The sequence below is a fragment of the Cervus canadensis genome, chromosome 23, assembly GCF_019320065.1.
Source record: "Cervus canadensis isolate Bull #8, Minnesota chromosome 23, ASM1932006v1, whole genome shotgun sequence".
NCBI lineage: Eukaryota > Metazoa > Chordata > Mammalia > Artiodactyla > Cervidae > Cervus > Cervus canadensis.
Genome location: NC_057408.1, coordinates 55115871 through 55141025, shown reverse-complemented (window position 1 = coordinate 55141025; position 25155 = coordinate 55115871). Strand labels below are relative to the sequence as shown.

The 25155-nt window shown below is 41.4% G+C and overlaps 1 protein-coding gene across 6 annotated transcripts in view; it reads right to left on the bottom strand.

Moving 5' to 3' along the window:
- Window positions 1-25155, bottom strand: part of PTPRM (protein tyrosine phosphatase receptor type M) — a 640041-nt gene that overhangs the window by 353953 nt on the left and 260933 nt on the right. For all 6 annotated transcript variants that reach the window (XM_043443664.1, XM_043443666.1, XM_043443661.1 and 3 more), the window contains exons 5-6: window positions 17650-17765; window positions 799-973 (exon numbers count right to left, since the gene is read on the bottom strand). In XM_043443664.1, the coding sequence (XP_043299599.1) occupies window positions 799-973; window positions 17650-17765 (291 nt within the window). The remainder of the gene's footprint in view (window positions 1-798; window positions 974-17649; window positions 17766-25155) is intronic.

The window sequence follows — 25155 nt, the reverse complement described above, 5'->3', positions numbered from 1 at the left end:
TTTACATTCCCCGTTTAACAAATGCGGAGGAACATTTTAAAAGTAGGCATCATTCTGTTCCCCTAGGAAGAAGCAGCAGTGGCTTGCCCCAAGTTGTATAAAAATGCCTCATGGTATATCTAAAAGTCCAAATTATTCTGTCTGGGACCAAAAACTGCCTGAGCAGATCAGTACTATAAACTCCAAAGTCCGTGCACACACAAAAAACATCAAACTAGCTAAAGGAAATTTATATCCCCCCCCTTTTATTTAACTCATCTCCCACCTTCCTGACTATAATGACTTAATTCTTCAGTCACACAAAATACAGTAATAGACCCTAACGGCAGCATTATGAATGCTAACTCACTGTTATCAATGTGGTTTGGGTGATATGACGGAGCATTTCTATACTGACACTGCCTCATTTTATTAACCACCCTGCTATCGTAAACACCCTGGCTGGGGGAATATTTGCATTTTAAGTGATTTTCTATCAGTACAAAAAATTTCATTCCTTAAAAAAAAAAATTTATAGGCTGTAATCTCTGTATACAGAGTTGGCAGAAGAACTTGCCAAGAGCACATTCGCTGCTTTGTATGCAACTGAACCAACATAAATAAAATACATTTTTCAAAAATATTGCTCACGTGCAAAATCTGTACTTAAAATGCAATCCATCAATACAGCCTGTCACCAAACCACTGTTCAGAAACAGATGAGGGTAAGTCTGAGCTTTCAACAAATCATGATCTCATAACCGTCCCACATGCTTGTTTTAATAGACTATGTGGGGGTATAAAAATAACATTATATACCTTTAACTACCAACTCTGCATAGTTGGATATGCCAACTCCCCCGTCGGTGCGAATCATGCAGCGGTATTTTCCAGCATCTCGTTTGGTTGTGTTCACGACGTTAAATGATGCTATGAATCGCCGGGAACTGGTCACCTTTATTTCCTTCAGAGGAGCATCCTGGACATCAATGCCCTGTGTTGTGGGGGTGGAGAGGACAAAAACAAGTAATATCAGCTGTCTTCCGGAAACATACTTCTGAAGGCACAGAGTTCAGTGTTACTTACATCCAGATCCCGATCCCTTGTTAATTACCCATGGGCAGTTGTTGCAGGAAAACAGCTGCCCAGAAACCAAAATTCTGCCTTGATCAACACTTTCAGGATTTGTCAGATGCAAAATTAAGTGTGAAGAAATGTCTTTGGTTTTGCCCCTCTAAGATATTCATTATGTTATTCTAGTGCAATGGGAGGAGAGGAAGAAGCACATGGGAAAATCCTTTACTTTGCTCCCAAACTATCAACAGTTAGTCTTTTTATAATACATAATCGTATTATACTTGGCTAGAAAAAAAAATTAATTCACACACTACACTATGACTGACCTCATTTTATATATGAACTAATAAACAGCTTATCAAGAACTACATTAAAAACATAAGTAGGTATTAGCATAGCTCCTATGGAAAGGGTCTGAAGGACTAGATTCAGCTTTAGAATTTTCTTCCTGGAGCTACAAAAACCAAGCGGAAGTTGGTGCTTAATATCACCTAACACTGAAACGCGAGGGGAGAAGTTCCTTTCCATATTCCACAGCCAGGACCACACAAAGCAGGTTCCATCTCTGGGGCAGAGTTGTCCTATTCCATGCCCAAGACAGTAAATAAGTCCTTACTTATGCACACTTAGAAATTCATTCATGCTTCCCATAGTTTAAAGCCACAAAAACGACTACAGATTTCCGTCCTATATAGTTTTAGTACAGTTATCAGGAAAGAGGCTCTCTTTACCATGCTATTTGCAAGTATTAAGGAGAAAACAACCGGCAAAGACCTTAAGGCAAATTCATTTTGTCTGATTATTCACCCAGCAACCATGCTAGGGGCCACCCCCGTGCGGTCACTATATTAACACCCTAAGTTCACCGGGGTGGACAACAGAAAAGTGACCCCAGTGCTCACAGCGCTTCAGTTGCTGGGAAGTGCAGGCTTGAAATGCACACGTGATCACCAATGATGGCGGGTCAGGTGGCCGGCAGAAATCATAATGGAGTTGTCTTTAAATATGGAGGCTGGTTTGAGGAACTGATCTTGGAGCTGAGATCTGAAGGGTAAGCAGGAGCTACCCTAAGGGGAGGGTGGGAGAGAAGGAAGTGTCCCAGGCAGAAGAGAGAACAGGCTGCTTGGGATGTTAGAAAGAGTGTAAAGCTTTGGAGGAGGCCAAGGCAGCCAGAGGAACTGGGGAGGTGGACAAGCATCCGTGCACTCCAGGACACATGGGCTGCCTGAAAGTGTCTGTGTTTATAGGTGTGAACATGCCAGGCTACCAATAATAAAACTCCTCTGTAGCGCTCAGTGATTTACATAAGCAAAGCCTTCTAATAGCTTTCTCGGTGATATTTTGTCAGTGTGTCCTAATGGACATGAGTTTGGGAATTAGACCGACCAGAACTCCACAGGTAACTTCAGAGTGATTTACCCACCTGGGCACCGCCGCCCCCCACCCCCCTCATCTGTAAGAGATCCTACAAGTATCAGGGAGTTGTGGGAATTTAAGACACCGGCCTAATGACTGGTCCCCGCCCAGATTCTGGACCAGCTGAGAGATGAGCTCTAGAAAACAGGCGGACAGGCTGGCAAAACACTGCCTTTATTACCAGTGATCCTGGCCCCGCAGACTCTGCAGAATACGGCTGATGTGCAGTAAGCATGGGCTTGCTAGAACTGAGCACAGAATGGAATAAACTCACCCGGCCAGCCACGGGCCGCACTAGAAAGCCACAAGGCCTCCCTGTGTCGGGAGCTGCTGGCAAACACCCAGGACGGAGGAAGGGCTGCTGGGGGGAGTGAGTTCCCAAAGGAGGGGCTGGACCCTGCGTGCTCCCAGCCTCCTGCCAGCAGTTCCACGTGGACAGAGAAAAGGACCAGGGTGCTGCACCAGTACAGTTCCTGCCACAGCAGAGGAAACATCAGGACTGGGGAACTACAGTTCCTATCATCTTCAGAACTAGCAATCCAGGCAGCCTTGCTGGTAGCTTAAAAAGTCACAGATCTGAATATGATGTTAAATATACTCCTTATATATATCTTGTGTCTTTTTTCGAAAACGAAATCCCTTCAATCTGGTCTGACAAAGGGCACTGAAAAGTCAGATAAACGAAACGAAACAATGTCAATCTAGCATTATTTGTGAATTCAACAGGAGAGAGTATTTCTCTTTGTATTCCACACATTCAGTCTCCCATCCTCTCCCATAAATAAATTTAAAAAAACCCTGAATTCTACCACTAGGAGTAACCTTAGACCGACTACTCTATAAAATTGGCTTTTTCAAATAGAAAATAAAGCCAACCTTGTTTAAAAAAAAAAAAATTGAGCCCTGAAGAAAGGCAGACTTCACATCTATAATTCTCTGTTTTGTTTATTAAAAAGAAGGACAACATCCTAAGGGCTATCTATTAATATTTCTTTCTTTCTTTACTTGTTGCATGAATCTTATAAAGATTACGCTTCTATGGTCATCTCATAATATTTTCCTAACAGAATAAACCTGTCTCAAAAGAACGTTTATTCAACAGAATTCTAAAGGATGCCCTTATGCATTCCTCACAAGTACTCAAGGCTATATGAAGGGCAGCCAAGGTTAAGGAAACGTCCGTGCTGGATGCAGACACATGTCGGGAGGAGCGTTACTTCATACCTGTGGTCTTTATGCCACTAATTCATCCTTTAAACAGCTTGAAACTGGCAGCTCTGCCCAACTCCAATGAGTCATAAGAACCCTCAGGAATGGGCCTTTTTTTTTTAATCCCATGTATTTAATCACAGGGCTTCAAGGTGGTGCAGTGGTAAAGAATCCTCCTGCCAATGCAAGAGATGTGGAGACGTGAACCTAGGGTTTCATCCCTGCCTCAGGAAGATCCCCGGAGGAGGAAATGGCAACCCACTCCAGTATTCTTGCCTGGAGAATCCCTATGGACAGAGGAGCTTAGTGGGCTACAGTCCACGGGGTGGCAAAGAGTCAGATAGCGAGCACACACACCCAATCCAACATAAGGGAAAAGAATCTAAAGAAGAATGGAGATACATATATACATACATATGCATATACATGTATGTATATCGGAATCACTTCGCTGAACACCTGAATCCAACACAACACTGTAAACTAACTGTACTTCAATGACAACAAAAAGAAGCAACCGGTGGCTGGGTTCATGAGGAGGAAGGAGAGAGCGTCCTCAGAGCACTGGGGCTGTGGCGAGGAGACAGTGCACCCGTCACTCTGATAGTGTCAGATCCCATGTCCTGGGTCCTTAGGAAAGGAGGAGGCCAGGGTTCACAGCCCTCGGCAAGCACCAGACAGCAGAACCTGCGACACCTCCACGGATCAGAGGAAGTAACATGCGATAAATGCCGGGAGAGCGGGGTCAGCTAGAAACCTGCGCACAAGCAGAGGCTGTGGCTGCCTGTCAGCGTGGATGTGGGACGGTGTTTCTGAAGCCTTGGTTCAAGGTTATTTTCTTGACTCCTCCAACATGCCTGTCAATGCTTTTGATGGCGTCACAGATACATCCATCAAATGTACAGGTGACCAATAACTAGTACATGAATGGATACATTGGGATAAGAGCAAAGACTGCCTACCTCCCTGCTACTTGACTTCAGGCCCCACAAAGGCAGGGATCTTTCTCCAGGTTTTTTGCTGCTGCATCTATCGCACAAAAAACATGCCTGGTGCATCCTAGGGGGCTTCAGTGGTAATACTGAAAGGGGTTTAGGTATTGAATGGGCAACTGAACAAATTGATTTTTTAAGATGCTTTTGGTCCCCAGATACCCTGCCTTAGGTCAGAATTCAACAGGAAAGACAGGGAACCGAAGCTGGCCTATTTTCTCTGATGCAGGGCAGTGAGAAAAGGTCATGAGGGCCCTTCCCTGTCTGCCTCTCCCTGACAGGGAGGGCCAGATAGGACAATGTGCTCAGAACCCCAGGTACCCTGAGCATCTAAGAAACCATGGGGAGACTTCGTTACTCAGGCAAAACAAAATGATGAAAATGTCCACTGGGAAGAGATAGAACCTTTGTCAGGCAGTTTTCTCTCAGTTTTCACAGAGTTAGAAAGAGGTGACCCTGCCAGGGACTGGAGAGCTGGTTCTTAATAGCATCACAGCAGGACAAGGAAGCACCAACAAGGATGGGGCCGTGATGTTCTTTAGAATATGAGTTCCTGTAAGACAGCCTCAGCGTCCTTCTGACAAAACCCCCAACTCCAGACAGAGCAGGGCACCAGGTGTCCAGGTGTTAAAGCAACCTCTGACCCATCTTTTGTCAACGTAATGAGACAAGCATAATGGCCATGTCTGCGAGGAAATGATCTTAGTGGGTTAAATACAGCTTTTTAATAAAAGCAAGAGTATCTTCAAACACGCATGCATTTCAATTTGAGCAAGCCAGAGAAAGAGTCCTGATAGTTATTTAAATTAGACTTCCAACCTTCTTTCTGCAGAGGGCTAACTCTAGGACTTCTAAATGAGCAGTAATTTGCCAGCAAAAAAAAAGATGCATATTAAGTCTTTCAGAAAGAGTTTTGCAATAACCAGAGCAATGATTGAAAGAAATTGAGGTCTGGGCAGTTAGCCGCCTTTAGAGCAAATTAATCCTATTTAGGAACTGGTCTGAGCGCAGGAGCTAAGCATATACAGGGGAGCCAGAGGCGGCTCCTCAGCCATACAGGTGGAGATTAAACCACACTTTCATTTCTTTAATAGGGAAAATAATCCACATATTCCACTATCAAATACATCCATCTGTAAGATACTGATCGAAATCCTTACCACTGGGGTCACTAATAGTATCTGCAGGGCCAGAAATACTTTTGTTTAAAACATTTCCTGTAATCTAAATCTTAATTGACTATCTCAACAAATCTACTTTCTGGACCCCACGTATTTTTACATTTTAATAAATAATAACTAATCAAAGTGCTGACCTTTGATTTCTAGACCATAACCAAGCCAGCACAAATATTTATCGATGTGGAATGCTACAACTAGAAGTCTTACTCCTATTATCATGTACTATGAATATATATTGACAAATGTTCTTTAATTGGTTAATGGGGATACAGATAGCCAAAGTGAAAGTCACTCAGTCATGTCTGACTCTGTGACCCCATGGACTGTACAGTCTAGGGAATTCTCCAGGCCAAAATACTGGAGTGGGTAGCTTTTCCCTTCTCCAGGAGGTCTTCCCAATCCAGGGATTGAACCCAGGTCTCCTGCACTGCAGGTAGATTCTTTACCAGCTGAGCCACAAGGGAAGCCCAAGAATACTGCAGTGGGTAGCCTATTCCTTTTCCAGGGGATCTTCCTAACCCAGGAATCAAACCGGGGTCTCCTGCATTACAGGCAGATTCTTTACCAACTGAGCTATGAGGGAAGCCCACAGACAGCCAAAATAACGTATTATTCAAACATATAATAGTCTTCCATGCATATTCGAGTAAAAAAGTTTGATTATGAAAATTTAGAACTTCATTCTGATATTTAGACACAGTTCACTATATATTTGCAATATGTGAATAATATTGTTTAATAATATATAATAATGCAGTAACTAGATATACCAAAAAAAGAAATACCAATGAAGTTAGAAGTTCTTTTGTCTTAAAATCTGTCAATGAGGCTAATCTAGCCACACCAAACTAAGTAATCTGACAGTGCCCGACAGTTCCTGTTGGGTTAAAGGTTTGGGTTTGCAAGGCTAGAACATGACTTTGTTACTTCTAAACTGTAATAACAGCACTTGACCATGAGGAAGATGGCAGAACCTACCTAGTTATCCATGATCTAAAAGGCAAGGTTAGTTAGTCATAAACAAGGCTGACAAAGGACATTACTTTTTCCCCAATCAATATGCCTTAAAACATACAAAGATTCTAGTCCCCTTCCAGGCTCCTCTGTCCACAGAATTCTCCAGGCAAGAAAACTAGAGTGGGTTCCCATTCCCTTCTCCAGGGGAACTTCTTCACCAGGGATCAAACCCAGGTTTCCTGCATTGCAAGCAGATTTTTTACCATCTGAGTCACCAGGGAAGCCCTAAAACATACAAGTCTTCATGAAAAAAAAAAAAGTTGAAAAGATAAAGAAGGCACAAGATAAGGGTTAAAGGCCCCATGGTTCTGAATCTGAATTTGAATTGTCACACTGAATTGGAATTGTCACTCTGTCTTGATCTTAAGACAGACATGTTTTAATCTTAAATGTATATGTGTGTGTGTGTGTGTGTGTGTATATATATATATATATATATATATACACATATGTGTGTGTGTGTGTGTGTATATATATATATATATATATATACATATATATACCAGCTCCATCCAATGGGAAGATCCGCAAACAATAGTAAGTAGTAATAAGCACCTCTGTCCTCGGATTGCAATTTCTTCTTCTCTTTTTTTTTCAGATTGTAATTTCTAATTACCAGTATCCCTGAAAAAGAACCAGGGCTCCCTGGCAAAATGGCTAATTCTAGATTATCAATATGGAAAACAGAAGCCTGGAACACACAGTCACACCCAAAAGCAAGAAAGCCATGGAGATAGCCCAGCTCAGGGGACTCCCATTCTGAGTAAGCCTCAGTGTTTAGGGATGGAAGATCTGAGCAGCGATAAGGATAGTAAGTGCAATGGATCAAAACTCATCAAAAGTGTTTAAATTCACAAGTTGATGATGACAGATGATGACGACAATGACAATAACAGCAGTAACCTCTTTGGTAACTTTCAGGTGATGTTAGTGAACTACCTCACTATTTTGAAAATTTGCTAAAAAAGACAAAAATATCAAGTATTTATACCACCTTCCATGTATGATTTATATGCCAGGACACCCAAACGGTTAATAGCAGAAGAGCTTTTCTTTTTAGAAGTATTCTAGTGACTAAACAAAGAAGGACTGAGAACGAGACTGTTTTGCAACCCTGAATGAATCAATGACCCTAGGAATGAGTGTCACAAAGGAGATACAACTGGCAAGACACACAACAGTCAGAATACCACACTAAATGTTGCTACTTGAAGTCGACAGGCAAAACTCAAAACATGAGAGGCTGCGCAGGACAAACCCAGCCTCAACAATACCAACAACCACCACCACAAACAGAGGGAAATGAACAGAAATACTGAAGATAAAAAGGACTTAAGATACTCGTCATGGGAGTCGGATGGATTGTGAGATTGGGACTGACATATGTATACTTCTATCCTACTATGTATAAAAGAGATAACCAATGAGAACCCACCACATGTATATAAAAGAAAACACTCATCACCCAACTGCAAAGTGTGAACTTTACCACAATCACAAATCAAATAAAACTGCTAAAATAAATAGTTACTAGACAGCCAAGAAATACAAACACTAATTACTAATTGTTTTCACAGGGCATGCATGGTGATTATTCTATTTTTGTAAGAGCTCTTATCTTTTAGAGCAGCAGTTTGAGGCTAAGTCCATCCTGCAACTTCTTTTGTAAGGCTTGCAAGCTCAGAATGGTGTTTAAGTTTTTTAAAACGCCTGAAAAAAAATCAAAAGAAGAATAGTATTTTGTGACAATGAAAATGACGTGACAGACTTTTCACATGTCCATGTATAAACCTGTCCTGAAACTAGCCACATTCATCCATTTCAGGGCTGTTCAAGGATGCTTTCATGCTATGATGGCAGAGAAGACCCTCTGGGCAGCAAAATTTACTACCTAACCCTTCACAGAAAAAGTTTGCCAACTCCTGTTTTAGAGAAACGTTTACAAGTTACATAACATGATGACTGGGATCATCAGAGGGGAAGCAGTTGGCACACAGGGGAAGAAAGTGGTCTCACATGCTGTTGGTTTTGAAGTCGATGTTGGGTACATCGAGTTTGTGACATCATTCTCTCTACCTCTGTGCTTATTTATGATTTCTATAATAAAAATGAAAATAGGAGCTTGAGATTAACATATACACGTCAATACTTTGGCCACCTGATGCAAACAGTTGACTCATTGGAAAAGACCCTGAGGTTGGGAAAGATAGAGGGCAGGAGGAGAAAGGGGTGACAGAAGATGAGATGGTTGGATGGCATCACTTACTCAATGGAAATGAGTTTGAGCAAACTCCGGGAGATAGTGAAGGACAGAGAAACCTGGCGTGCTGCAGTCCATGGGGTTTCAAAGAGTCAGACACAACTTAGCACTGAACAACAAATACATAAACTAAATAACCAACAAGGACTTACTGTGTAGCACAGGCAACTATACTCAGTATTTTTAAAAAAAATAAAGTAAAATAAAAAATAAAAAGAAAATAGTTCTAAGAAGCAATCAGAAGAAAATCTCTTCTTTTTTGCATTTTTAAACAACTATTTAAACCATCACAATTGCCCCAGGAAAAATAGATGGTTTTGTTGCTAGCTCACAAATACTGCAAAGCTATAGGAATCAAAGAAACATTTTGTCCAGCTGTCATTTGCGTCCAGCAAAAGCAGCAAGTCAGTCTGCTACAAAGATCCCACCACAGAAGTAAAGAAAATGCAATTTGCCAAAGGGGAAGCCACATGCCCAGGGTAGCAGTCCTCTCTGTAGCAGCATTTGCATAACTAATCATCATACACCCAGCACATGCAAAGTGTAGGACACATACTTCCTAAATGAAAGCAATCACTGGCTTCCATCTCAAGAAAACAGAAACTCCATTAATCTGTCACTTGTCCCTTGTCTTTAGTGGACATCACTTCTTATAACAGAGACACATAATTTTCTTGCACCTGGACAATAGCCAATTCCCTTTGCTTTGAATGAAGGGAATGAAGGGTGGCATTTTACACATGGGAGAAATGCAGAAGAGAATAACGATATGATTTATGATTTCAAAGTTCATCCCCTATAGGAGCTAGCTGACTGCCACTGTGTGTCAGTCACAGAAGTCTCTGACCTTGTCCCAAACTGGGTCCCTTTAGGACTAAAAGCACCATGAATTTTTCTCTATTCCGTTTCTCTGGTCCTAAAGACAATTTTGAAACTAAAACCCATCCAAAATTGTCAAATTTTTCCCCCACTCTATTTTTTAGGTACAAGAAGATCAAACCAGTCAATCCTAAAAGAAATTCCAAATATTCATTGGCAGGACTGATACTGGCCACCTGATGCAAAGAGCCAACTTGTTGGAAAAGACCTTGATGCTGGCAAAGATTAAGGGCAAGAGGAGAAGGGGGCCACAGAGAAAGAGATGGTGGAACGGCATTATCGGCTCAACGGACATGAGTTTGAGCAAACTCTGGGAGATGGTGAAGGACAGGGAAGCCTGGTGTGCTGTAGTCCATGGGGTCGCAGTGAGTTAGACACAATGGAGTGACTGAATAACACCACCACCAATTCCAGATAACTAGACTGAAAATCTTCTAGGGCTTTCAAAATTACCTAAAGCAGGCATGTTTAAGTCCTAGCTAAAATATCCTCCATTTTTTCCTCCCCTTCCAAAAAGAAGAGTAAGAAGAGAGGGAAAAAACAGAGATGCTAACAGTGTCCAAATTCTCCAGGGTCCCCGCTCTAGGGCCCAGATCACCGAAAGCAGACAGACAGGGTGGCAAGATATTTAAGATCTCGGGAATTCCGGAGCAGGGCTTTCTGCATCTCCCCTTCTCATGACACAGCTGTGGATCCTTGGAAGCAAGAGACACACAAGAGCCCTTTGATGAATACGAGAAAAGAAAGACAGAATAAATGCTTTAACAGGACGTGTGGTTCCTGGGCTCAAAGTCAGCATTCCTCAAGATTAGCAGTTGATGCCTCTCTCTTCCGTCCTCCTACATGAACCATCCTGACCTGTGGTTTTCACAGCGCATCCTCACATCCTGGCCCAGTGGTCGTCAGATCCCATCAGAGGACGAGACCCTTGTACAAGGCTCCAGCGACTCCTGGCCCATCCTCCTCAAAGTACCAGCCACTTACACCTTCTTTGACTGAGGCAGGTGATATCACAAAGTACAATTTTTAATCAGTTTCTCCCAGAATCTCCGTAGACATATCCCACTGTTTCACCCAGGTGAAAGAAACCTTTACCTTTAAATGGAGGTAATCCAAAATCATATCAGTTAAAAGATACAATGTAAGCTTTCAAGGTTGTCGGTGGTTTCAGGCTGAATATTCAATATTATATCATGTAGATGGATACTGAACTTACTAAAACAATAATGGATGTGATTTCAACCACTCAAAACTTTAAGGGAAAAAAAAAAACTTTAAGGAGCCAATGGTTCCTATAGCAACTGAAGACAGTCCCTTTTGTGCCTTCCTGGTATTTTCTATGACAGTAAGTAGTATTAAATTTATGCTTTAATATACAGGGTCTAAAACACCCAAGTTAGGCTTGACAAGGGAACCATAATTTGACTCCCTTTCAAATCATTTTACGGTTTTTATACATAATAACAAAATCATTCTGATATACAGCTGTGATTTTTTTTCCCTCACAATCTATAAAGGAAACTAAAAGCCACCAAGAAATGTTGACCAAATAGACACATTCCAAAACACAAAAGCCAAGGCAACATTCCCCACACATGAATACAGTTTTCATCTTGTGTGTGTGCTAAGTTGCTTCAGTTGTGCCCTACTCTTTACGACCCCATAGACTATTGCCCACCAGGCTCCTCTGTCCATGGGATTTCCCAGGCAAGAATACTGGAGTGGGTTGCCATGCCCTCCTCCGGGGGGTCTTCCTGACCCAAGGATCAAACCAACATCTCTTTATGTCTCCCTGCAGTGGCAGGCAGATTCTTTACCACTATTACCACCTGCAAAGCCCATAATTTTCATCTTAAATGTTGATAAAAGCTATGTTATCACTTAAATTGCCAACTGATGATTATGAATCCATGAAGAAAGATCTGGATCATCATTCTTTGCAAGAGGCATTACAGTTAAGAACATAGATTTTTGGACTTAGATGGCCTGGCTCAAATCCCAGTTCTTGTTACTAGCAACAAGTCAATGTAAAAATCTCTGAAATTTTCTGAGACCCAGTTACATCTTTATTCTATAAATGGGCACATAAAAGAATTCTCATAGGGATCAGTTAAGAGAAAAAAAAATTGCTGAACATAGGCTGGAGTTGTGGTCCACTGCAGTCCATGGGGTCACAAAGAATCGGGCATGACTGAGCGACTGAACAACAGCAAGATGATGATTCCAAAGTTAATGCTGATATTTTCATAGTAAATCTGAAAATATTTGGTTAACAGGCTAATATCTGAAATACAAGGTCAGTCAATCAGTAGAGAAAAATGTCCAAGTGACAGAATTTACTCATTTATAAATAAACAAATACATTTATACATATAATTGACTTTCACTAACAAAACAGAACTATCTACAATACATATAATAATTGGACAGATGAGTGTGTTAAAGTTCCTTATCTCTTCTGAGCTTGTTTTTTCATTAATAAAATGCAGAATTTAATTTGAACATTGTTCCAAATTTAGGCTTTACATAATACTGTAATGCTAAAAAGTGAGCCATTTAAAACTGATGGAGAGAAAAGGATGATTTTCCCGGTTTCCTTCACCAGCTACCGTTCACCCAATACACAGTCCTGGGCTTGATCAAAGCTTCCATCCACCTACCTTTAAAAAGGCATTTCAAGGATTCCCTGGTGACTCAGTGGTAAAAAATCTGCCTGCCAATGAAGGAAACACGGGTTCGATCCCTGGTCCAGGAAGATCCCACACACCACACAACTAAGGCTGTACACCAGAACTACTAAGTCTGCTCTAGAGCCCATTTTCCACAAGAGAAGCCACTGCATGAGAACCCTGTGCATAGCAACTAAAGAGTAGCCTCCATGCTCTACAGCTAGAGAAAAGCCTGAGCAGAAACAAAGACCCAGCACAGCCAAAAATAAATTGATTACTTTTTAAAAAATTAAAAGAAAAAAAGAAAAGGCCTTTCCACCACCTCCTTGTTTTCTGGCACTTGTCCTGGAAGCTGGATCACCTTCATTTCCCACCCACATCTGAGTCTGATGTGGTAGCCGAGTTGTGCAGATCGAAATGTTTGCATCCTCCTCCATATTCATATGATGAGGCCTACTCCCCACTGTGACCGTAATGGGGATGGGGCTTTTGGAAGCTAACTAGGTTGAGATGCACTTCCTTGGTGGCTCAGATGGTTAAGAATCTGTCTGCAATGTGGGAGACCCGGGTTTGATCCCTGGGTGGGGAAGATTCTTCTGGAGAAGGGAATGGCACCCCACTCCAGCAGTCTTGCCTGGAGGATCCACGGGCAGAGGAGTCTGGTAGGCTACTGTCCATAGAGTCACAAAGAGTCAGACACGACTGGGCAACTAACTCTCAATGTTGAGATGAGGTTGAGATGAGGTTGTGCGTGTGGAGACCAAAGGGTGGGATGAGGGCCCTTACAAAGGGAGGAAGAGCCCAGAGGATGCACGTGACTATGCAGCAAGAAGCTGTTGGTCTGCAGACCCAGGAGGTGGTCCTCTCCAAGAACATGCATGCTGGTCCTGGCTCTTAAGACTGCCAGCCCCCAGAGCTGTGAGAGATAAATGTCTGTTGGTTGAGCCTCCCAGTCTACAGTATTTTTGTTACAGTGCTTTGGTGATTTACTGAAAAGCTGAAAGAGGTATTATAAATACTAATTCCCAAGATAAGCCTATAGAGATAAATAAAATTTTAAATATTTCAGAAAGAACAACAGTAATTCTAATATAATTACATGTGGCTCAAAGGGTCAATGACTGTATGAGCATATATAACCCAAAAACTGATACCATCAGCAAATAATATTTAAGTATAAAAAAGAACATCTAAAATTCTATTTTCCCAGTATCTTATATATAAACATACTCATGGATATTTCAAAATGTGGGCTCCACAAGTGACCAGAAAGTTGATAACAACAAGAAATGCATGCTCCTGTTTTGGTTACTTAAATGGCTTTCCAAATCTGTTTCATCTGAGTGTCTCCCATGGTTATAGCCCAGGTTCATGCAAAGATCACCATATCTGATAGTACACAGCAAGGATACTCAGCAGATTCAATGCACATCAGTTTTTTTTTTTTTTTTTACCACATAAAAATACTTTGATAGATGCTGTCTTCCTCCTGCACACTGTCTGGAAGGTGTTTTAAGTACATTGCAGCTATAATAATGGAGGCTCATGAGCTGTGTTTCATTTTGTCATTCTGTATTCTAGAAAGACCAGCTCCACACTGGCAATAACCTGCCTGGCCCACGGATGAGATGGAGAAGACGGAAGCAGATGGGGTCCATCTGTTAACCATAAACACTTCTTCATTAGTGTCATCCTCAGATTTATGAGTGTTACGCTTTTGAGAAAGACTCTGCCATTGATTATATTTATATATAATCTATATATATATATAGATTATTTTTAAGCAATCAAACCACTGGCCATTTTTCATAGATGTGGATCAAGATGTACAAGTTGTATAGATGGACTTTTTTTTTTCAAGATGCCTCCTGGATGTAAATCATGTGATGTCAGTTACATCCAAATCCTTCTAACAGAGTGGTAAGTGCACACTGCCTATTCACCTAGCTCTGGATATGAGAAGCCAGCACAGCAGAGTGGAATTAATCTGGAGTAGAAGTGAAGAAACAGGACTATTTCCAGGTATGCAATCTACCTTTGTGACTCTTAACAATCCCGCGCCTCAAACTCATATATAAAAAAGTACAGAGCCAAGGGATGCACCATGAAACACTGAACAATGCATTACGGTAGAATTCAAAAGATGTAATGCAAATTACTGTGTAATGTAAATATAAATGATCACACTTCACAATGATGTTGTTTTTGTTCAGTTGCCAAGTCGTGTCCAACTTTTTGCGACTCCATGGACTGCAGCATGCCAGACTCCCCTGCTCTTCACTATCTCCCAGAGTCTGTTCAAACTCATGTTCATTGAGCTGGTGACACCATCCAATCATCTCATCCTCTGTTGTCCTCTTCTCCTCCTGCCCTCAATCTTTCCCAGCATCACAGTCTTTTTCAGTGAGTCAGTTCTTCACATCAGGTGGCCAAAGTATTGGAGCTTCACCTTCAGCATCAGTCCTTCCAATAAATAATCAGAGCTGATTTCCTTTAGGATTGACTGGTTTGATCTCCTTGCTGTCCAAGGAACTCTCAAATAAAGGATGTTCCCCAAATAAAGGATGTCCTATTCATTTCCAAATCTTGACTTACTACTAGGAAGATTCAAGTGACAGAAAAACTTAAAACATCTTTCATTCAATTTTCTGCCTGAATCTTAGAATTACTTTGAGGAGCCAAGTGAATTGAGATGCAGAAAAGCATTTAAGTGTTATAACATTAGAGGAAGAAGGAAGAAAAGCCCATATTCACACCTCCAAGACCATAGGGATTTCATCTAGTTTTCCAGGTCTGCTTCTCCCCACAACTTGTCAAGAATGGCCTGAAGCAAAGACTCAGGGCCCAGGCAAGAGAGCAGGAGCGCTCTGTGACACCACCCCCTACCACACACCCTTAAGCTGCTGGAACTATCTCATACAAATTCAGGTTAATAGAAGCCATCCTTGCAAGCAAAAGACACTTGTCTTATTTCATCCACTATTAATAAAATAAACATCTCCCCACAAAATGCCTATCCAAACAGAGGAAGTAAATTATTGAACACTAAAACTATTCGAACAACACAAAGACTCACAAGCTAAATAACAGGCTGAGTCCAGGACAATCTCATTGTCACTAAGAATTTCAAAGTCATCCCAATTCTGTCTTTGTCATCAACCCCTTCTTGACACAACCCTTCTTGAAAGCTGCAGGGCAACATGCAGCCACAGATGTTAGAGGACCCCCAAAGCATTTAAGGTGTCTCTTACAGAACGTGTTCCCATTTGTCAATGTCCTGCTGACAAATCCTGGGATAGCACAGTTGGCTGTTTTTCATTTCCCCCAGAAATAGAGGAGGAAAAAAAAATGACTGTTGACTTCAGTTGTGATGATTCAAAGAATATAGGATTTAAAAATTATAGCATGTGTGCATGCTCAGTCATGTCTGACTTTTTGTGACCCCATGGACTTCAGCCAGCCAGGCTTCTTTGTTCATGGCATTCTCCAGGCAAGAATACTAGAGTGGATTGTCATTTCCTTCTCCAAGGGATCTTCCTAACCCAGGGATCAAACCTGTGTCTCCTGCACTGGCAGGTGGTTCTTTACCACTGTCATCACCTGGGAAACCTTTACATTTTATAGGGCATCAGGCAAATGTGGCACATGACAATTGTTGCTATGATGCAGAAAGAGACACAGGATAGGCAGAGAGTGATGTATACCGAGGAGAAGTCTGCAGGCGTGGAACAGAAGCCCAAGTGGAGCGGAACAGATGCACAGAAGGGTCAGAATATAAAGCAGGTCCATAGCAAACTACAATAAACAAGCAAACCGAACCAAAACCCACTATAGGATCCCTAAGGAAAGAGAGGTGAAATCGATACAAGTCAAGATGGGGAACGAGCAGCCTATGGACTGATGCACAGCAAGAAGCAACATGAATGAAATTGGAGAACTCTATGGGGGAAACCAAACCTAGAGTCTAAATAAGTGGATGGCAAACTGTTTAGAGGGGACAGGTCACTTAATCCCATTTGGTCAGAATTCCTGAGACCCTTGATCTGTCCATCAAACTACTGGCTGTACAAAATGCAGATGGTAGAGTTTTCAAGACAATAAAACAAGACACAAAAGTGATTATGACACTGAAAAATGTCTACTTATTTTTTTCTTTTAAAAAGATTTCTTTACTTTTAAATTGAAGGATAACTGCTTTACAGAATTTTGTTGGTTTCTGCCAAACATCATCATCAACAACAACAAAATGTCTACTTAAATGCTCAAAGGGCTTCCCAAGTGGCTCAGTGGTAAAGAATTTGCCTGCCAATGCAGAAGACCCAGGTTCAATCGCTGGGTTGGGAAGATCCCCTGGAGAAGGAAATGGCAACCCACTCCACTCCAGTATTCTTGCTGGGAAATCCCATGGAAAGAGGAGCCTGGTGGGCTACAGTCCGTGGGGTCACAAAAAGTCAGACAAGACTTAGCGACTAAACAAAACAGAACAAAAACAAACAAAAATGGTCAAAAGTAAAAGATGTGTTACTAATTTCTAGGTTTATGCCTATGGCTAGGGAGCTGAAAATTAACAAAAATGCCTATAAGTTTGTGTGTGACATGCCCATGCGATTCTTTGGATTTTTATCAAGAGGATGAACAGGGAGAGGGTATTATATTTTGGACTCCAACATCTTGCTCTTTAAAAGTAACTCAGTAACCAGATCTTCCAAGCAAGATGGCTAAGCAGAAGCAAGGGCAAAACCACAAATTCACAGCAAGGTTTATGAAGAATGATAACACTGAACTTGTCTCGAACTCTTTGTTACCTGGCTACTCACTGTGGAAGCAAGAGGAGAACTGGGGAGACTGCTCAGAGCATCCTCTTCCTCCCTGCTGGTGTCCTGACACTGACCGGCTCTCTGGGGCCCTCCCCAGGGACAGGCTCTCTGCCTGCTGGACTCGCTCTGAACCAGGAAGGTGAGTTACTGTACCTGTAGCCACAGCCTGTCTCCAGCCACGGTCCTGCCGATGGCGCTGCACTGGAAGGTGGCAAACTGGCCGGCGTTGACCTCCACATTCTGGATCCGCAGGAAGTGGGGTGTTCTGGCTGCAGGAAGACAAAGAAGGAAAGATGTTAAAAGTGGAGGTCTGAACCCGTTTGTGTCTTTTCAAATCTGTCTGCAATTTCAGGCCTTTCCCTTTTGTTTACTTTTGAAGAAAAGAATGCTTTTGCTTCTAAGAGCTTTAAAGATTTCATTATGCCTGTAAAAGATGTTCTGGAAAGATCTGCTGTGTTCTCTAACAGCCAGGCATTCTGGGATAGAACCAGACGGAAAGAAGATATTTTATGGTCCCTGCTGTGCAAATTATCATAGCTCAGCAGTCTTCTTGTAATAACAGATCTGTATTAATAAAGATTACACTGAGGCCTAATTGATGTTTTGAACAAAAACATATTAGATATTTATACTAGGAACATGAAAAGAACAGTAAGAAGTTAAATGATGTTGTCAAGGAAACTTTTTAAGCCAAGTACGGAGCTGTGAGTAATATATATTTTAATACAACTAATTGGTATGCAGCACTCCTCATGTAATATTTCCCAGCGACCAAAATACTCTCCCCATAGACAGACTCTGTGAAATTACCCTGCAACCGCTAGAGCACGGCGGGCTTTGCTGATTCTTATTTCCAATTCAAGGAGAAAGAATGATTCCAATTGCTAAATAGCATTAAGTTTCAGAACATGCATTGTCCATAGGGGACACCTGTTTAAACAAAGCATTGTTCTATTTGATCTGAGAAGCACAGATCCATTTCGGGAGCACACTGAAGACGTCCACTGACGAACTGCAGGGATGGGTTGGGAATTAAATTTTATGATAACTTCTCTTTTTGGGAAAACACTCTCTTACCAGTATAAGGATAGAGTGAAAGAGTAGCAAGAGGTGGGGTAGGGGGAGGTTAGGGAGTAGAAAAGAAGAAAACAGGATGGTGATGTTTTCTGGGAGAAATAGAGAAATCTGAACGACAGCTAGAAGGCATTGTTTATGCCTTGCCAGCCTGCGCCCCAGTGCCAACGTGTCTCTGGGTCACACCTTTCAAAGAATGGTCCACCACTCCTGGGCACCCAAAGATGATATATAGCACTAATACTAGACTGTGAAAAACATAATTAGGGGACTTCTCTTAGCAGTTCAGTAGATAAGACCTCGCCTTCCAGTGCAGGGGTGGGGGTTCAATCCTTGTTTGGGGAGCTAAAATCCCACAAGCCTCTCTGCCAAAAAAACAGAACACAAAAACAACAGAAGCACTATTGTAACAAATTCAATAAAGACTTAAAAAAACACAATTAGGAGTGAAAATGAATTACTATCCAAGAACAAAGAAAAATGTAGTTTAATACCAATAACACAGAGGAAACCCCCATTACTCATTTGAAGACCAGCAATAACTGCAACAATGCGTTCATGAAGCCTGGCATGCAAAATGTCCTCAGTAATTTCTAAAACAGCGGTATTAACTGTGTGTCATTGTCTCTAATACTATTATATTCTCTTAGAAGCCTATAAACTATTTCTCATTAACTTAATCAAATTCCCCTTAGTCAAGAACAGCACAAGTCTATGGTTTTTAAAGATCTGTGCAGAAAGTCCTTGCATCAAGTTTCTTTTTCTAATTTTTCGTTCCCAAGAAGCTGAAAGACCCATTGTTTTCAGAAAGTGGCAAAAGGTAATGTTTTTTGGAGCATTTCACGGGCAGAAACTTTTCCATTGATGACTCATATGTGTTCTCTGAAGAAGGGTTTTTTCCATCATTTCACTTGTGGGTACTTAGCCGGTGAGAGCCAGACACAGAGTGGAAACTTGGGTCTGGCCAGTTCCAAAGCTCAGGCGCTGCCCACTGGGCAACACTGCTTTGTACCTAGGTGAATGCTTTTCCCGGGCTCTGCATCCCACCAGGTATGGCTCGCAGTCTGACTGTTGGAATTCAAGCTCGTTTCAAGGCCCCTCTCCAGTGCTGTTCTTTCCATAAAGCTTGCATGGATTCCCTGAGCTTGCCGTCAGACCTTTGCACCATCACTTGTCCTCTGTCAGGACATCTCACTGCTGTTACCCCCTCCTGTCCATTTCCTGTCCTCCTACCCCCTCCTCTGGCTGCAGGTCGCTCCCACACACTGGCTTCCTAACACAAAGTGTTGGGTGTGTAGCCATCATTCATGACTACTTGGGCAGTGTTCACCCCACCTGGTTAAACCCAGGGTCCCTCCAGAGTCTGTGCTAAAGGGTTGCTAATTATTTTGAGTATCACCCTGGATATATCCCCACACAGTTAAGCTACTAAAAATTAAAAAAAAATTTTACTCCTTTGGGATAAACCATAATGCAAAAGAACATTAAAAAAGAACATACATATGTGTATAAGGGAGTCATTCTGCTGTATAGCAGATTGGCATGACACTGTAAATCAACCATATTTCTATTTAAAAAGACATAAAGGTACTGATAGTATATATTCTTATTTGCAATGTATGAGACAGCCCACACCATGGTTAGTGCTAAAAATATGTTTACTACTTTGCATAAAAAGACTCACCATTATTAAATTTGCCTTTCTTTGATTACTGATGAAAAAAGTCTCCCTTAAAAATCCACTGCGAAATGTCCGTGTGCTGCTCATGCTCGTCTTAGACCTTGGCTTCCTACCCTGTACCCCACCTGCGATCCTTCTCCTTTTCTCCCTCCCTACCCACCAAGGCCGCCAGCATTTTCAAAACCCCTCCTGCTTTCCTTATGCTCTATGACTGAGCTCCCTTAGCTTCTCTCACCCAGAAGGTTCATCCAGGTGTTGTGGGCTGCAGAGCTCTGCACCCTCCTCTCCCCTAGGGAGGCAGGAACGAAAGGAAGGTCTTTCTTCCCAGAGTGACCTCTTCCCCGGAGATCTGCAGCCTCTTAAAGGCTCCCACACTTTTTAATTGGCACACAGGGAAAGCTAAAAAACATTTAGTTTGCAGCATCAAGAATAAGTTTCCCACAGACTAAAATCATTTACAAAAAATGAATTTCAATCTTGAAATTTTAAGCTCATTCTTTATCAGGCATGTCAGGATCATTATTTTCGAAGAGCAAGGGTGGGCCACACATATTGTTTTCCCTTTTTCTAATGTTATGGCCTGTTTCTGAACTGCTGAAAAATAGCATACTTTATTTGTATCCAAATCCAAACCGCCTCCTGAAATGACTTACCAAGATCATCTTCATTTACATATCCCTCCTACCAATATGACTAAAGTATTAAAAGGAGTCCAATGTATTTAAAATCAATTCTTTCTTTTTTCCTAAGATTTTTGACTTAAATAATTTTTTACCTTTAGAAAACACTTTCAATAATAAACATTAAAATTAAAGAAATAACATATTTTTTAATTTAAATTAAAAACCTGAATTTAGAATTTTCTAACTACTTTGTTTCCCAATCACACATAAATTTACCTTTAAGAAGCAGCTTTGGAAATAGGCATGCTTTTCTGCACTATCTATCATGCTCCTACTCAGCTGAGTCTGATTTTTTTTGAGCCCATGGACTGTAGTCCACCAGGCTCTTCTGTTCATGGGGTTTTTCAGGTAAAAATACTGGTGTGTGTTGCCATTTCCTTCTCCAAGGGATCTTCCCAATCCAGGAATGGAAACCACATCTCCTATGCCTCCTGCATTGCAGGCAAATTCTTTTACATGCTGAGTCATTGGGGAAGCCTGCACACTTTATGATTTTTAAATGGAAAGCATTTGGTAACCTGTGGCGGAGACACCTGTCTGCAGACCTAAGCTTGGGCCTTCTGAGAGAGGCTGGTAAATACCCACTTTGATCCACCAAGGCTCACAGTGACTCCAGGAATGTTCCTACAGATTGCTTATTTGTACTAAGTAAGGAAGCAGATGAAAACCAAATCATGAGAAGGGATACAAATGGGGGGTGATCATCAGAAGAGGGGAAATGAAGATGAAACAAAAAATCCTACTGAACAACAACAACAGAAGCCTCCAGTACATGGCAACTATGTTATTTACGGGTGGCTCTGAGGTCTGGTGGGAGTTCCTGGTTCTGCATAAAATTATTAGAGCAGGTCTTGGCCATTAAAGAAATTACATCCTCTAACGTAGTCTATTGGTATCTATTTACCTTTTTGTGACTACTGTGCACTTTTGAAAAAAAGTTAACAAGATACTGTGAGCATCTTCCTTGTTAAATATTCACCTAAAACTATTAGAAAAAGTTGTAGTTCACAATCAGGGATCGTGTCACCCCCAGAGGACATCTGATGATATCTGGGACATTTTTGTTTTTCACAACAGGGGTAGGGGAGGTGGCGGGGCAGATGTTGCTAGAACCCAGTGTGCAGAGGTCAGCGATGGTGTTAATATTCTACAATGCACAAGACAGCCTCCACAGAAAGGGATTACCCATCCTAATGTCACTAATGTCAAGGTCATGAAATCCTTAAATATATATGGGCTTCCTAGGTGGCACAGTGGTTAAAAAAAAAAAAACCCACCTACAATGCAGGGGACGCAAGAGACCTGAGTTCGATCCCTGGGTTGGGAAGATTCCCTGGAGGAGAGCATGGCTACTCACTCCAGTATTCTTGCCTGGGAAATTCTGTGGACAGAGGAGTCTGGCAGGCTCCATGGGGTCGCAAAGAGTACACACACACACACACACACACACATATATCATATGAACATAAAAAAGTTAACTGGAACATTCCTTTACTTTGGACCTCTGAGTTTCTTAAACATAATGCCAAGACACAAGAGTTCATAATTAAATCCTCATGTAGACTTTTTGTTTTTTCCTTAGGGTGAAGTTTTAGAAATTGAATTACTAAGACAAAAAGAAGCATTTTTAAAAAGACTTTAGACACAAATTGCTGAACTGCTTTCCTTCACGTGTATAACAAACTGCATTTCTACCAGCATGGTGTATGATGCTTTTTTTTACCAGCCCTCAAAAATGCTAAGTATTAATTTCTGTATTCTTTCTGAAGAATTTGATTAAATATATGTGCTCTGCTTCATCAGCTTACCTAACAATAACAAGTAACAGGAATATCAGAACTGTCACTGGGTCTGCCAGAGGTCTGTGCATGCACTGTAAAGCTGCCCCGGAAGGCTGCTTTCCTAAGGGCCCTGTTTCTAGCAGTGGCCACTGAACCAAAGAGAAAGACATAGAAAAGCTGATTTATCAATGCAGTTTTCTAATTATATTAGGAGTACTTTTAGGTTATAACTTACATTTTTAATTTGCTGGCCAAAGATACGACTGTGTGATATTATTTCTTTATCTTCATCCTTATTAAGACATGCTGCTCAGAACGGGGCTTATCCTTTCTCCTTTAGAAAGGATCTGATGTTCAATATGGCTTTCTCAATGACTCCAGGGCTTATTATTTGCACAATAAGGTTAGCGTTTAAGGAATTGATACCTTTGTTCAAACTGTATTTGGGCGGGGGGCGGGGGGTGCCTCTGGAACAATGGCTCAGTGGTAAAGGATCCACCTGCCAATGTAGAAGTAGGAGACACAAGTTCAACCCCTGGGTCTGGAAGATCTCTTGGAGGAGGAAATGGCAACTCACTCCAGTATTCTTGCCTGAAAAATCCTATGGTCAGAGAAGTCTGGCGGTTACAGTCCATGGGGTCAACAAAGAGTCAGACACGACTGAGCAACTGATCAAACACACACTTCTTTGGAATGGGTTGGCTGTCTTTGTTTGGGCAGCAGTGTTTCTTGGTTGAGAAGAAGACTTTCAGAAAAGAAAAAAATCATCTGGCTAAAATAATAAAGCCATACCTCAGATGGAAACCAGATGAAGACAGAAAAACCTACTAAGCATAAACCCTTTTATAAGCAAATTGTCATTTTCAATTAAGAGAATTAATTGACATGAATAGAAGATAGTAACTCATCCACCAGGGTTAATAAGACAAAGGGACTGTGGAATTCTTTATTCCAGACCAGTTTCTTCCAAGATAAGGAAGGTTGAGGCTTCTACTAATGGCATTTGTAAGGTTTTTCAATAAACAATAAAGGCATAGATAATTTTTCCAGAGGTTTAAGATGCCTGGATTCTCCCTGCCTAGTGCTGTAAACCCTACATTTTCGGTTGGGAAGCAATTGAAGGCTAATACTATTTTAAGGTCGGAATTTCAGCATATGGGCTTCCCTTGTGGCTTAGACAGCAAAGAATCTGTATGCAAAACAGGAGAGCCAGGTTTGATCCCCTGAAGAAGGGTATGACTACCCACATCAGTATTCTTGCCTGGAGAATTCCATGGACAGAGGAGCCTGGTGAGCTACAGTCCTTGGGGTCGCACAGAGTCAGACAGGACTGAGCAACTAACACTTTCAGCGTATATATGTTCAAGCTCAGGCTCTCACTGTCTTTGAATAGATGCAAAAGTTCCTAAACCCAAGCCTTAGTGGATTTGTTTTTTCAATTTGCAAAACTGGGATTTTTTTTTTAAAGTATGTATTTCATAGCGTTGGGATAAAGATCAAAGAAGATGCTGCCAGGAGAAGACGTTCTGTGTGCCTGGTACTTAGCCTCAAAAATGTTCATTATTATTTAAAATAACTGATCTATCACTGGAAACTGGAAAAGATCCCAAGAAAAAGAGGTCTACAGCCAGAAAAGTTTCAGTTCCACGCTGAGCTGCGTGCTCTGAACCTTGCCAAACCACCTTAATTGGAACGCAGGTAGAGCACCACTAGAGTGGAAAATTCCAATCTAGCCCATACTCAAAAAGAAAAATTCTCTTTTTCTCTCTAAATTTATAGGCCCATTTGTCTCCTGGGTACCCTTTCAAAATGCTATGCCAGTTTTCCTCTAAAATCTACAGGAGTTCTAAAAACTAAATATCTTCCATGAATATTAAAAGGTTTTTGAGTACAATTCTTCTAATTTTTTTCATTTCTGCCATATTCTGTTGCTTCTTACTAAGAAAACAACTTTTTAAAGAATAGAGGTTTTCAGGTGTTAATTGATCTCACATCAGCCTTTGATTCCAAAGCCAGGAGTTATCATTGACCAGGATGCAAACTTTTCTGTAGATGTCTCGTATCATTGATTCTTCAAAGCCTGCTACCAAATGCTAACAACAAAATCAGAGAATGGTAATTTGCAAGATCAAAGTGCAAACTGAAATGGACAACGGGCAGACTGTGTCCTGACCCCTTTGTCTTTTCATTTACATTTTAATGTAATGGCAAAGGCTGAGATGGGCTGGGGCCATGCCCGCCGGCCAGAATGCACAGTCAACACTTCTATTTGTGCAGCAACATCATCACAAAAAAAAGAGCAAACTTCTGCTAAAGAGAACACCCAGTACTATCTGAAAACAATCTATTTTGCAAATTTTTTTGACTTTTAAAACAGACACTACTAAATTATCCCATCTAAGAAACCAATCAGTATGTTTACTTAGAGTTACAATCTGCA